The following is a 15187-nucleotide window of genomic DNA, read 5'->3' as shown; positions in this document are numbered from 1 at the left end:
TGGGGTCAGCAGATCCTGAACACTGTCTTTAGAACCATGGGAAAGGAATTCTCACGCTGCTTTCTTCCCCGTCAGTCTAGCTTCTTTTCTATCCTCCAGGTCTGTACCTACCCTCATCCTCTCTCCTGCTCTCTTTCCCTACGTTGTCGCTTGCTTCTGGCTTATACCACCCAACCTGGTGACAGAAATTGGGGCTGGGGGTTGAACAGAACCAGCAGAGACTCCAAACAGTGAAATGGCAACACCTTGGTTGCTCAGCTCTGTTATCAGCTTTACCGGAGGCGATGTCACCAGTAACCAGACGTCCCATTTAGTGGGTGTTATTTTGGCTAAACATTTTGACTGCGAAGAGGCAGGTTCTCTTTTAGTGTGCCTCAGCTTAGTAAACAGATCACCAGACTACGGTGTTCTCACTCCCAGTCTTTTATATTAAAAATGTGTGTGTGTGTGTTTTAACCAGTACAAATCCCCAAACATCTGCCTTAGAATGCAGCATGGCCTATGACAGACAGTGACAGAGAGACTGGCTTTTCCCTTCCCCTCCAAAGTGGTGGTTCCCCACCCCCCACCCCCATAAAACTCAGGCTGACCCCAAGCTATTGTGTAAGCCACCATCTTAATAAGATACAAATATCTTTCAAATTCCATCGTGAAGGACTCAATAGGTAGAGAGTCAGCCTTTTGCCTTCCTGGCTCTCCAACCCGAAATAAAAGAGCCATTAACAATAGCAATGAAGTACTGCCCTGCCTCCCGGGAGAGAGCTCCCTGATCTGGAAAGACTAATTTCTATTTGTTCTATGAATGTACTAGAAATACTGCTGACATAGTAGACTAAAAACCTTCATTAATAATGGTAACAAAGGGCAGGATATGCAAGCCAGTGTGATCATATAATTTACAAAGGATTCTACGATAATTTTCATTTATGCATGAGATGTGACTGTGCACAGCTGCTCTCCAGAGCCAGACGCCGAAGACATGCCTACCCCAGCCACCCCCAGTATCCATGCATGGCACACTGGCAGCCTTTTGGCGACCAGCCGGTGGGTGTGCGCTGTGCCCTCCTGGTGTGTCTGCAGCTCTTGGCCTCTTGATTGTGTGTGCTACACAAACCTTCCTGCCTGCTTCTTGCGCCTCCCATCAAAAGAAGGCACAGAGTAAAAGCAACCAGAGGTGTGACAGGCTCCAAGCCTGCGGCCATGTTAACCAGAGTCTTGCTGCCCATAAGGAAACCGTCTTTAGCTCTGAGAAGCCTCATTGGATTTTCAAGGCACCTAGGAAAGTGAAAATCCGATGATCATCAACCAAGTTCTTTTGAAAGAGAAAGGCAACAATAAAGATAAGCTTTTGGAAGAACGTTGCAACAAAACAGGACCATTATTGTGCTGTTCCTTGAAACTATAAATCAGGCCTTCCTGTAACTGCATGGTTTTAAGGCAAATTTGGAACACGAAGCAGAGAAAACATACGTCCCTTCTGGACCCTCCTGTGCTTGGCAGGGCTTGAAACTTCCCAACAGTCGCCAGCAAGTCACATTCTACCACAAAAAGTGCTCCAATGACTTGTTTCCCTACAAATAAGAAACAAAGGGAACCGCCTGACTATTTTATATCCAAACTATCGTGGCTATACAGTGGCAATCGTAAATAAGTCAGTCTGCAGTCCTGGACTGGGCTTTTAGAGACACCAGCCTCTGCCAAGCAATGCATTTGCTCCATTCAAATGCAATTTCACAGAAAACTCCCGCATCCTTCCCTCATAGGCACTATTAGAGGGAGTTCTAGGAGCCCCGATTCTGCTTGTCCCTATGTTTTGCAGTCTCCCCAAGGCAAGCAGGTTTACGATTAGAATGTTTTTCCCAGAAGGGTTCATTTGCCTGCTGGTTGCTCATTTACATCGCAAATGAGCTCTTCTATTGTTAACAGCAGAGCATCATTCTGCTCCTTGCAGGAAGAGTCTCCTCTGTCAGGGTGGTTTACAGATAATTTCTCTTCCACGACAGGGGAATTGACTAATTAATCGAATAAAGTATCCCTTTGAAAATCTATTTCTTCCTACTGGGACTTCCTGCTCCAGCCCTGCCTCTGTCTCAGGATAACTTCCCTTTTGAAAATCAAATATTCTAGGAAGGGAGGGAGGGGAGGAAAATGAATAGGAGGATGGGGTGGGAGGATGGGTGGGAGGATGGATGGGAGGATGGGTGGGAGGATGGGTGGGAGGATGAGTGGGAAGATGGATGGGAGGATAGATGGGAAGATGGGTGGGAGGATGGATGGGAGGATGGATGGGAGGATGGGTGGGAGGATAGATGGGAAGATGGGTGGGAAGATGGATGGGAGGATGCATGGGAGGATGGGTGGGAGGATGAGTGGGAAGATGGATGGGAGGATAAATGGGAAGATGGGTGGGAGGATGGATGGGAGGATGGACGGGAGGATGAGTGGGAGGATGGATGGGAGGAAGGATGGGAGAATGGGTGGGAGGATAGACAATGAATAAATGGATGGATGGATGGATGGATGGATGGATGGATGAGTGGATGGATGGAAGAAGAAAGGCAGGTACACAGGCCAGCCTATGTCTTGAGTGGCTGTCTCTATAGTTTCAGAAAATGGATATGAGAGATATGAGCTAGAAGAGAGAGGGGGGAGGAGGAGGAGAAAGAGGAGGAGGAGGAGACAGGTTCTAAGGGGGACAAGGTCGATGGAATTATGATTATTCCTATAAACTGAAGTATTTCCCAAAGACTTAGTTATCAGTGTTAAGAGTCTTAGTCCCAAGCCTGGGGCACTCTTGGGAGTTGGTAGGGCATCTAAGGGATGGGAGGAAGTTCAGACATTAGGAGCTCTGTCTTGAAAGGAATATTGAGAATCTGCCCCGCCCCCCCCCCCCCCCTCTCTCTCTTTGCCTTCCAGATGCCACGAGGTGGCTGGGACTCCTCTGTCACACACGCCCTCTACAGTGGACTGTGATGCCACAGGCCCATAGCAACAGGCAGAGCCTACTGGCCGTGAGCAGAAACTCCTGGCCGTGTGAGCCAAAGTCAGTCTTTCTCTCTTTTAAGTTGTATACCTTGGGTACTTTGTCACAGCAATTGTGGAAACATCTTTTATTTTTAAATTGTCATATGAGTGAGGCATTGTGCCAAGGCCTTTCAAAAATCACAAGGATATGAGGCCTTTCAAAACGACTGCCTTGGGGACTAGAGAGGCAGCTCAGTGGTTAAGAGTACTTGTTGCTCTTGCAGAGGACTTGGGTTTGAGTCCCGGCACCCACACTGTAGTTCACAAACATGTGTAACACTAGTTCTAGGGGACCCAGCAGGCATAAACGCAGTCCACATACGTGCATGCTTACAAGGCATTCATATACATAAAACAAATAAAATAATCTAGACATTAAAAAAAAAAAAGGCTGTCTTGCTTTGAGAAGGTTGAGATTGGTCAGGTGTTCAAGGCCAGTCCGGGCTACACAGAAACAAACAAATTCAGCCAAAACCAGAAAAAAATAAATTCTCTATTAGATGTCAGAAAATCAGAAAAGTGACTTCAGTTTAAAGACAATTCTCATAGGCTCTCTAACCATCGCTGGGTTTCTTGTGTGTCATGTGCTAAGTGCTTTACATGGTCACAGTGGTAGTTGTTAGAACATCTGGACTCCGGCTCACATCATCACTGCAAAACACACCCGAAGTGTAACCAGGAGAAGCTACACCCACAGAGTAGGCCAGATTGCCCTGGTCACCTCCACCACAGGCCTCCTAGAACAGCCTGTGGTTTCGCTGTTTCCCAAATACACGAGTCAGCCAATCAGAGAACAGAGCTCTCTGACTGACTCAGGCCTACGAGAAAGCAGAGCTTCCTGTGCCCTTGAGATTGTGTGGTTGTTACACAGCATTACCAAGGCAGTAGATAGCCGATACAAGTCGATTAAGGCACATTGATCTTTGATTCCATCACAGAGCTGCAATACCACTCCTTCCACCAGTATGTATGTGTGTGCAAACCCAAATACACACAATGTTACACACATGTAACAGTTTCAAAATGCGCTTGAGATGATCTTCATCTCAATTCTATTTCATTTTCCTTTCCCTAAGTTGGGCTCATTGTCTACTAAAGTGATGTCATGACCTAGTGGTGGGTCAGGACCTGGAAATTGAAAGTCACCAAAAACTCTGTCAGAAGACTTTGTTATGTTAGCAGGTGGGACTCGATATCACAGACCTCGTCCCTCTAAATAATGGGTAGACATAGGTACTGTAAATGTTTGAAAGAAACAGCTTCAAGCTTCCTCCATACCCTTTCCCCCACCTCCAGGATCTGACCTTTCTCTTTCAAGACTTCAGAGATACAACCATGACTGTCCCCTTCAGGGAACATTTTAGGAGTCACTATGTCTAGCTGTGACTAATGGATGAGTCTTCAGCAGCACTGGCCGTGGTGGCTGCCCATACCCTGACAGACCTACCCTCAGGACCAAGAATGTCCAGGGTCTGCAAGATTGCCTAGGTAAGGCTCAGAAGGAGGAGAGCAGCCACCTTGTGTATCAGGGATGGAGTCTGTGGCTTGTGGGTGCTCAGAAAACACAGGATAAGTGGGCTGAAATGCTTTCATGTTTTTGGTTTTATCTCTGAGCAAGGAAATTTGACCTGGTTCTTTTTATCTTTAAAAATCTAGCCCCATGTGTCACCAGTCAAACTGACAGTCTGCATAAAAGGACACCATGGTCTGGATACAATCCTTACATCAGAGATCTGTGCGCTAGGATTTTGGCTGTGGACCCTTTAAGAGGCAGGACCTGTTGGAAAAGGGTGGAGGAGTGCTCACATGATTTGATTAGTTTTAAAGAGAGAATGAAGCCTCTCTTCTGCATGCTGCCTGCTGCTTTCTTCCCAGTCATGGTATAATGCACCCAGTTTGATCCTCCCCAGATGCAGGGTGCCTGGGTTTTTCCAGCCACCACAATCGCGAGCCAAGCAAATCTTTTTATAGATCGCACAGTGCCAGGTGCTTTCTTAGCGCAACAGAAGCAGACTGCAGACTGGGACAGTGGATTACCATGCTGTGTGTGCTTCAGTGTCAAGAATGGTCCTCACCCTTGCAGGTCTCTCCACTGCCGGTGACAGTCTAGGTGCCACCACACTTCTGGTTATTTATCTACTTAGACTTGCTGAACAATGACAGTGTCTTCCAAGGACGGAAAGTGAAACTTCTAGACGTTTCTTGGGAGTAAGACATGAGGAAGGATCAAGTGCAATATGAAGACATTGGCCTAGCACCGGTGGTGGAAGCAACTTTGGGCTTCTCAGAGATGGAAGGAATCTGGTGTCCCAAATCATAAACCTGGGCCAGTTCACACATGGGCAGGTCCTTAGTCATAAACCTGGGCCAGTTCACACATGGGCAGGTCCTTAGTCATAAACCTGGGCCAGTTCACACATGGGCAGGTCCCAGTCATAAACCTAGGCCAGTTCACACTTGGGCAGGTCCTGAGTTATAAACCTGGGCCAGTTCACACATGAGCAGGTCCCAGTCATAAACCTGGGCCAGTTCACACATGAGCAGGTCCCAGTCATAAACCTGGGCCAGTTCACACTTGGGTAGGTCCTTAGTCATAAATCTGGGCCAGTTCACACTTGGGCAGATCCTTAGTCATAAACCTGGGCCAGTTCACACTTGGGCAGGTCCTAAGTCATAAATCTGGGCCAGTTCATACTTGGGCAGGTCCTTAGTCATAAACCTTGGCCAGTTCACACATGGGTAGGTCCTTAGTCCTAAACCTGGGCCAGTTCACACTTGAGCATGTACCAGTCATAACCATGGGCCAGTTTACACATGGGCAGGTCCGTAGTCCTAAACCTGGGCCAGTTCACACATGGACAGGTCCTTAGTCCTAAACCTGGGCCAGTTCACACTTGGGCATGTCCTTAGTCCTAAACCTGGGTCACTTCACACTTGGGCAGGTCCCAGTCATAGCCGTGGGTCAGTTCACACATGGGCAGGTCCCAGTCATAATCCTGGGCCAGTTCACACATGGTCAAGTCTTCCTGTCTACTTTCTTCCTCTGCTTTTTGCTGCCATCTGTCAGAGAAGATGTGTCTAGTCTGACGACGTCTCCTTTTCCTACATCTGAAGCCATTATTCTGCTCTACGAGCAACTCTAGCTCTTGTCTATTCTACCATAAAATTAAAATAGCTCCTGTATACTTGTTGTCCCATAGTGAATTTAAATCCAGGCCGTTTTTTTAGGCCCTCTGTCTTGTTCTGCAGTGGTGTCAGCCCATAGCACTCTGCACCTTCACCCATGTCTCCATCCCAATTCCCATCCCCCACTACCGCCCCCTACTGCTCACTGGGAGTTTCAGAGACTGTCATGCTTCTGACATGATAAACAAAACAAAAAGCAAAAAACAAAACAAAACAAAAAAACAACCAAGCCAAACCCCAGTGCAGTCATAAGCAACAGCTCTGGGCTGGATCATCTGCATCCATCAGTTATGGTGAAATGGTTCTGTGTTCGTAGGGATGCATCTCCCTCCTTAAAACCTCCCTCTAATTCTTCTGCTGTCAGCCTAGGAGGACAGTCGCTAGATCTTTGGTGCTTCTCATCTTATCTTTTTAAAGGACCCTCCATGAAGGTCCTTTAAGGTCTGCAAAATGAGTTGGTTCTAGCTATCTGCCATGTGGCACGGCACAGTGTCCTAGTGAACGTTAAAATTTTACCAGTTAGGGTGAGCCTCTAGCTGGGGATAGCTTAGTTGCTAGAATGGAGCTGGGCCTTGGAATTCTGTGGGTGGGCATCCAAAGAAGAGAGGAAGGATGTGGAGGCACCAGGGGCCTGGGGTGATTAGGGGTGTTCCAACAGCCAGGAAGTGGGTACCAAGCTGATGTAGAGGGATCTGAGTATGGCCCAAGGTTTTCACTGTGTCGTTGGTAGTAAGTGAACTCCTGGTATGCCTAGGGAGCCCAGCTTCAGATCTCTGCTATTGATTTGCCTGGGCGTGAAGGGTGCAGTCTGGTCTCTGCTTTCTTACCTTTTCAGCCCTCAGGCTCTGAGCCGGGTCTGCGTGATGCAGAGGCGTCCTCCTGTGCGTGGGCTCTTGGGAGCTGACCGAGTGGCTCCGCATTCTTTCTCGAGTGAGGCATTCCCGCAGCAGCCAGATAGGGGGCTCCACACTCGGAAGGCAGGGCTCCCCTGAAGGCTGAGGCCTTGCTGGCGATGTCTGAGCTCGAAGCAGCATAGGCGCCCCCAGGATAGCTGCTGGTTTCAGGATGCTGCGTGGACACCACACAGTTCCTTTAGGGGACTCTGAAGAACTCTGGGGTCCACCTAACCTCGCTTGTGCAACCCTCTGGGCAGCCTGGACAGCCACAACCGTAGATAGAACGCTTCACATTCAGAAAATGCTTTTGGGGATGTGGGGGCAGGGCTTCTACTGTCCTTGGCCAAGATAGGAAGCATAAGCACTGTGGGAAGGGTGGGAGGGAGGGTCGGCCCTAACCAAGTCCTCATAAACCGTTTCTGTTCTGACGGAAAATAATGAGGATGTGAGGATGGGTCAAGGCAAAATTCTGGGCAAAGGGAAGGATTGTGATCAAATAAATCAATAACAAAGTGAATCTGACATATATTTCATAGTTTTTATTGTAGTGAGTGAAAATTGGATATAAATGACCACATGTTTAAACGACAATCCTAATTACAGTTCATTTTGCCACAGTGTCACCGGATCCCCAGTGGTACCTTGGATGGCTGGTTCTCCCAGAGAGGGCTTGCATCTTAGAGAAACAGAGGCAGCGGTGGTTTGTCGACTTCTCTTGTGAAGCACGGAGCCCTTTAGGAATTTGTACTTAGAGTGATATCGGCTATGCCCCTGCTTAACCTACAGTGCAAAGATCTTGCTTGTTTATTTCTTGATAAATATATACTAGAAAAAAAGTTTTCTCTTTCGCTGCCCAACTAGGCAAGGAGTTTGTAATCCCATTCCTCCATTTCTTAAGAGACAAAAGATAGATCAGGAGACCTATGGAGAGGTTTTGCTTAGGCCTATCAGCCATAGCACGGTGTCCACTGGCCCTGTTTTCTAGTTAGAAACAAGCATGTCTCGCTGAGCTCTGTCTGAGGCTACACTGGGCACCTGAGCCATCTCTACCGGCTCTCAATGCCTTCTGACAGCCCATGGCTTGCCTAGCCACCCTCTGCGCATGCCTAGTCCGTAGAGACGCAGACACAAAGTATATCAAAGAAAGCTGGTGCAAGCAGGAGCTTAAAGAGCGCTAAGCAATTCAGACGCGAGCTAATCCAAATCATCACAGGGGTGCATTTGTGCGGCGGCCAGATCAGAGCCAACACGGGTGCCCTGGGCTCCCTAGAATCCTGTCTGCCGAATGTGCTTGCAAGGCTGGAAGACAGCAGCTTGCTTCAGATCATGAGCTGGCATGCCCTGGTTGCCCATGGCAACCCAGCTGCTCTGGAGTGCTAGCATTTGTAAATGTGTGTGGGCTTAAAATTGTATTATTGATTCCGTCTGAAAGACGATAGTCTGATTTGTATATAGCTCGGAATAAATTAATCATTATCCTTTATAGCCCAACAGAGTATGAATTTCCTTTTTTTCTTCTTCTTCTTCTCTACCTCGTGGTTTTACTTGAGAGACAGAAAAACACATCAGCAGATGTGAAATGAAATGTTTCCCATAACAACCACACCAGAGGAATCCACAGCCAGAGGACCCGCCTGGAGAGCTGTCCTGTATTACTGAATAAATAACAAATGGATCGGGGTGGGATGGAGCCAGCATCGGGGGCAACCTATTCTAAAAGGGCTGCAGGGTGTAGTTTAGACTACAATGAGATGCAGCTGTGGAAAGGGGGAACTACAGGTCTGCCCAGGCCTCCTCCTTGCTGGGGTTTCTCTTCTGTGCATGCTGCACATTCCTGGGCAGACTGAGGTATCGTTGCCCTAGTCCCTTCACCTTTGCTCTGTCCATGGTCCTTGCCAGTAACTCCGTGCGTCCTTCCATGAAAGGCATCATGCATTGCCCTTGACCGTGGCCTTGGCTCACTCTGACTAATTTGACAAAGTGGCAGAGAGCCAATTCTGAGAGGAGACTTTAAAGGACTCTGAGAGTTGTCCCGGGGTGCTTCTGCCACGCCCGTGAGAACACTGTACCTTCAGTGGGAATGCAAATGAGCACATGACAGACAGCCACCATCCCCACCAAAGGAGCCACCAGGCTCCTACTTGGAGAGTTCCCCAGCCTAGAGCAGTCAGTTACTCCTGCCAAGCTAAGGATACATACCCACTGCTGAATGCAACCAGAGTTTTGTGGATGCTTACTGACAGGCAGTAGCTGATGAACACTGTCCCCCACCCGTCTAATATTAGGGTCATCAGTGGTATGATATGTCTAATATTAGGGTTTGAATATGGTTTGTCCCCAAAGGTCCCATCTGCAACAGGATGATGGTGGGAAGTGTTACGGAACCTTTGGCTCCAGGGAAAGGTAACCACAGAGGAGTGTGGGTTTGCAAGAGTGTGCCTCCAGCTAGCCTCGGAAATTGGGGATTGCGTGCCGGTTTGGCAGCAGCCAGTTGTGGTGGTTAGACGACAGGGAATGTGAGCAGGTTCCGTGGCAATCGGACCATAGAAAGTTGAGCAGATGCCACATGGGGTTAGCCACGGAGGCAGCAAGACCGCCAGGCCCAGAGAGTAGCTATTTAAATTTTTTAAAATATTACATGAAACAGTCCTGTGCATGCTCCTGGCATGATCCTCTAGACCACGAGGTGATGAAGCCAAGGAGTGATCTTCCTTGAGCTGACACCATGGTTGAACATTATGCTGCTGTGAGCAGAATGGATTGCTTTAAGTCCTCAGAAGGTACTGTAAATACCATCTATCTTAGAGTGGACATGTCTACAGAATACCACCATCTTAAATGTGTGCCTTTTCTACCCTTCATCTTTCCACTCCTCAGTCAAGGTGTGGCTGATACAAGTTCATTTAATCAATTTCTGACAAATGTTATGGAATTTCTAATATATCTATCTATCTATCTATCTATCTATCTCTATCTCTATCTCTATCTCTATCTCTATCTCTATCTCTATCTCTATCTCTATCTCTATCTCTATCTCTATCTCTATATCTATCTATCTATCTATCTATCTATCTATCTATATATATATATATATATATATATATAGAGAGAGAGAGAGAGAGAGACCATGGCCCTGAGGATATCACATTGAACAAAGGCAAAAGAGGGTAGGCTAGATATGTAAGGAAAACTCAGGACTTAGCATTTAGCCAACTTATTGTACATTTCTGTTGCTGTAATAAAACACCATGGCCAGGGCAACTTATGGAAAGAAGAGCTTATTTGGGGTTTATAGTTCTGGCTGAGAGACATGACAGTAAGCAACAGGCATGGTGGCTAGCGCAGTCACTGAGGGTTCACATCTTGGGCCTCAAACATGAACCAGAGAGAGCCAACTGGAAATGGTGGGAGGTTTTGAAACCTCAAAGCCTACCTCCAGGGATATGCCTTCTCCCATATGGCCACACCTCCTAAGCCTCCCCAAACAGTGACACCAAAGTAGGGATCAAGTATTCAAAAGCCAGAATCTATGCATGTCAGCCTCATTCAAACCACTACAGTTATTATTTATTAAAACACTAAGAAGTCTCGGTTTTAGGACATGTAAAATAGTAATAGAAGCCATGCTTGCAATATGCTGTTTCAGAGGTGTTGCCTAGGTATGAAAGTAGAGATGTCAAGTGGATAGTGGGATGTCCAAATAAGGAGGTCTTAGGAGGGGGTAGAGCTGAAGAGATAAATGTGGAAGGAAATGCCACCCAACACCAGATGAGCATTCCTAAGCAGACTGCAGAGAGGAGAAGCGCAAGATGGCCTGGTTTGAACCTTAGGCACCCCTGCAGTTAAACAGTATGCAGAGGAAGATGGGTAAAGTACCACGGAGCAGCTAGAAGAGGGAAAACCAAGAGAGCCGCATCGGAAAGACAGGAGTCTGCCTTCCCACCCGGTGTCATCCCTGCCTTCTCTGGCTTACAAACTCAGTTTCTGCTTCAGCATTGGGCCATTGCCCTTCAGGGGAGCAACGGTGTCTTCCCAGGCTCAGAACCAGAGTCAAGGGTCATCTACAACTATACTTACTTGTTTGGGTCTCATTTTAGACTTGATCATGTGACTGAGCTTTGGCTAATCATATTTGAGTGGACACCCACAGAGTGCCTTATGGGCAAGACTGCTGTGTCTGAGACAAAAAGGAGAAAACATCTTGTCTCAGTCAGGGTTTCTATTCCTGCACAAAACATCATGACCAAGATTCAAATTGGGGAGGAAAGGGTTTATTCAGCTTATACTTCCACATTGCTGTTCATCACCAAAGGAAGTCAGGACTGGAACTCAAGCAGGTCAGGAAGCAGGAGCTGATGCAGAGGCCATGGAGGGATGTTACTTACTGGCTTGTTTCCCCTGGCTTGCTCAGCCTGCTCTCTTATAGAACCTAAGACTACCAACCCAGGGATGGCCCCACCCACAGTCTCCCCCCCCCCCACCCCCTAATCACTAATTGAGAAACTGCCTTACAGCTGGATCTCATGGAGGCTTTTCCTCACATGAAACTCCTTTCTCTGAGATAACTCCAGCTTGTGTCAAGTTGACACACAAAACCAGCCAGTACATATCTCTTCGCTGAATTCAGATGGAGATGTCTCTGCCTCCGTCTTGCTCCGTACGCCCAAGTTGCTGTTGGGGGATGAGCACTTTTGCTAAATGTTTAGGCACGGTGGCTCAAAAGCTGTTTTTTGTGGCTCCACAAGATTAGGTGACATGCAGCCATAATGGTTCATTTCATCTCATTTTGGGAAATAACAATTGCTTGTTGCTTTAGGTACATCGTTGCAACATAGTCTTGTTGCTAGCGACATAGTCTTGTCGCTAACCTAATATGGTTGTAACAGAACAAACATTTTTCTCCCACTCTGAGAATGTGTTACCTCAGGAGACATGGATCAAGTTCCTATTTCGAAGTTTCATAATTTTTGAAAACAGGATCTTGTATGTCTCAAACTAGTTTCAGACTCAAGACCCTCTCGCCTCTGCCTCTGGGGTGTTAGAATTACAGGCACTCACTCCCAGGTGCTTAAACACTTTCTAGAAAGCATTTCATCATCTACGCTTGGGAAGTGAGAGGCTGGGCCGAGGAGACTGGGGAATATTCTAGAATTAATTTTCCTGTGAATGTGGAAAAGACTCCTGATGGGGCAATGTGAGAGGAGGAGGGAGAGGAGGAGGGAGAGCAGCAGAATCCTTGTGGTCAGGAGAAGATTCGACATTGACATAGAAAGCACGGAGACACTTTGTGCCTTGAGTAAGCAGCTCCTGATGTCACGGCCACTGCAGCTGTAGGGTTCAGGACAGCCGCACAGTTCTTTAATCGTATTCTCTTTATCCAATTAATGCTTCTAAAAGAGCTTTAATTTTGCATTAATCAAAAGCTCTCTTATTTCCAGGATTGACTCAAATTCACACACACACACACACACACACACACACACACACACACACACACAAACACACAAGTTATCAAGGCAGAAGGTCTGATTATAAGGAAAAACTCCCTAGCAACAGCCAGTTAAACACACAGAGCTGGAAGCCTTGCTGTGTGGGTTGTTCTTGCCAGACCGAGGGGGCGCTGGTCACAGTGACAATGGGACAAACGTCCCTCCATCTTCCTTGACAACACAAACAATTACCTTACCTACACAGCTTGTGTTGACAGTAGCCAGATCCAGGCCTATACCCCAAGCTAGAAGAATTCTAGAAAACTTTGTGATCATTTTTTTCCCCTACAGAAACAAAAGCAGCTTTTCCTTACCTGCTATCCTGTGAGGTTTCTAATCTTCCCAACGCAGAGCGTGATCTTCGTCTCCAGCTCATGGTGGAAGGCGGCGAGGACTTCCAGGGACCCACCCCTTACTGATTGGAATCGTGTCCACTCAGCCCTTAGTTTTAAATGACCAGAGCGATGGTGCATGAAGAAAACTGTGTGTTTTCTTGCAGGGAGCAGCCCAGGGTGGTGAGATCTACCCAGGACGGAGGATCCGGTGCACACCGTCCAGTAACTGGAGCACCTGCGGGCTGTAGTGCCTCCTTTCTCCACTCCTCGCTGGGTAATCCCTTTACAGGTGCTAGTAACTGATAACCACGTGACCTTGTGGGGAGAGAGAATGCGAGGGAGTGAACAGCGCTGGCAATAAACATGCTTTGTCACCTTGTTCAGATATACTCAGTATGACCATAACACACAAAGGACCGTCTGCCATTCAAGACTGAACCCTGGTTACCAGTCCTACCCCTTCCCCACCTTCCCAAGCTCAAACTTCCTTCTTGAGGTGGCTTCTGATAGAACCTTTAGAACCACCCAACCTCCTTTTTCTTTCACAAAAATAAAGCGAGTCCCCCAGTAAGTCCTATTGGCCTCACCTCTACCACACCCCAGTCCTCTCTCCTGCTTTGCCAGTATCTCGGGCCTGACAAACCCTCCTCTTCTCATGTGCACTGCGGGGTAGCCTCTGATGCCCCTCCCCCATGGCTGTCTACTTCCCTACCAGACAGAGAAAACGTGACCGAGTCAGATGTTGGATGGCGTTAAACCTTTAAAACCCCACCACCATACTTCTTATTTCATTGGAAGAAAAATCCGAAGAATTTACTGTGACCTCAAAGGCGCCCCCTTCTGTCCGAACCCCGCTACTGCGCTTCTTTCTTCACTTGCAGTGAGGCATGCAGGACTTTCCACCCATTTCCTCTGCCAGGAACGCCCACCAGTGACAAACTCAGTGCCATTTTAGTCCACTCCAACACCCTAAAGGGAACAGTTGTCCCTTTAGCCTAGTTGATTTTAATTTCTCTTCCAGGGATCCTCACTCCATTGCATAGTTAATAGCACATTATGAGTATATCTTCGACATATGTATGTTTTTCCTGTACCTCACGTTGATATACAGCTCTAAGTAGGTCGTGGAGTCTCCCCCCTTTGTAACAGAAGCTCTGTGAGTGTGAATTACCTCTTATGCAATCCCAGAGCCTAGAATTATGTATGTGTGGCATAGTTGAATAAATGAGCAAGCTAGCAAGAGGGTGGGTGAGTGATGGCTTCCAGTTTGCCAACAGTTTCCAAAGACTTCATCTACTAAACACTTATCATAATTCCAAAGTGTTGTGATTCTCACTACAAAGGAAGAAAGACACCCAGAGTGGCTGAATTCAGATTCTGTAGTCAGTGTGGTAGGATTGTTTCTGTTTGCGGATGGGCTAGCTGAGCTCTGGCCTAAATGTGGGCTCCTGTGAACTATTCCACAGCTGCCTCACCTATAGCCTCCCATAAACTTCTATAGAAAGAGTAGGGACGCTCTAATCTTTTTTTTTTTTTTTAAGATTTATTTATTATGTATACAGCATTCTGACTGCATATGTTACTGCAGGCCAGAAGAGGGCACCAGATCTCATTATAGATAGATACGAGCCACCATGTGGTTGATGGGAATCGAACTCAGGACCTTTGGAAGAGCGGCCAGTGTTCTTAACCTCTGAGCCATCTCTCCAGCCCACACTAATCTTTTTGGATTGATTTTTAAATAGTTTTGAGAATTTCATACACAAGTACTGTATTTACATCATTTCCACACCTTTCTCTCTCTACTCCCTCTAGAATTGATGACTTCTTATTGTTACACACACACACACCTCAATATGATGTTGGTCATATGTACATGTGTTTAGGGCTGACCACTGGATGACCCATGAGGGACCTCATCCCTGGGGGAAGCATATTGTCCCTCCGCAGCCATCGATTGTCTGTAGCTCTTCACAGAGTGGCAGGACACTTTGTAATTCTCCCCGCTTGGTCCACATAGGCATGTCAACTGGTATTGTTATGCAGAGGCCGTTTGAGCAACCATATCGTGATTTCACTGGTGTAGCTTCCCTGTCATAGCTAGAAGACACTGCAGCTGCAGCCGTTCTGACCCTCTGGCTCTTTTCTCTCCACACTCTAATCTTGGATCCTATACATGAATTCTTATCCAGTACAGAAGTCTGATATTAAGGTCACATTTGCTGTGGTAACCTTCTGTATAGGTTTAGCCTGGCTT

General features: G+C 47.2%; 1 protein-coding gene and 1 long non-coding RNA gene across 2 annotated transcripts in view; one reads left to right on the top strand and one right to left on the bottom strand.

Annotated features, from left to right (window-relative positions):
- The window catches only part of Gm15997 (predicted gene 15997), a 48975-nt gene extending 40380 nt beyond the window's left edge, over positions 1-8595 (top strand). Inside the window, exons 3-5 of the long non-coding RNA NR_045423.1 lie at positions 2917-3043; positions 4321-4512; positions 7725-8595. This is a non-coding gene — a long non-coding RNA (predicted gene 15997). The remainder of the gene's footprint in view (positions 1-2916; positions 3044-4320; positions 4513-7724) is intronic.
- Positions 1-13242, bottom strand: part of Wdr95 (WD40 repeat domain 95) — a 127486-nt gene extending 114244 nt beyond the window's left edge. Inside the window, exons 1-2 of the mRNA XM_017320945.2 lie at positions 12910-13242; positions 7038-7278 (exon numbers count right to left, since the gene is read on the bottom strand). Of these exons, the coding sequence (XP_017176434.1) occupies positions 7038-7278; positions 12910-12971 (303 nt within the window). The 5' untranslated portion in view covers positions 12972-13242. The remainder of the gene's footprint in view (positions 1-7037; positions 7279-12909) is intronic.
- Positions 13243-15187: the final 1945 nt, after the last annotated feature.

Source organism: Mus musculus, chromosome 5 (genome assembly GCF_000001635.26).
Source record: "Mus musculus strain C57BL/6J chromosome 5, GRCm38.p6 C57BL/6J".
Taxonomy (NCBI): Eukaryota; Metazoa; Chordata; class Mammalia; order Rodentia; family Muridae; genus Mus; species Mus musculus.
The sequence above is the reverse complement of the archived record's forward strand: the minus strand, read 5'-3'. Positions and strand labels throughout refer to the sequence as shown.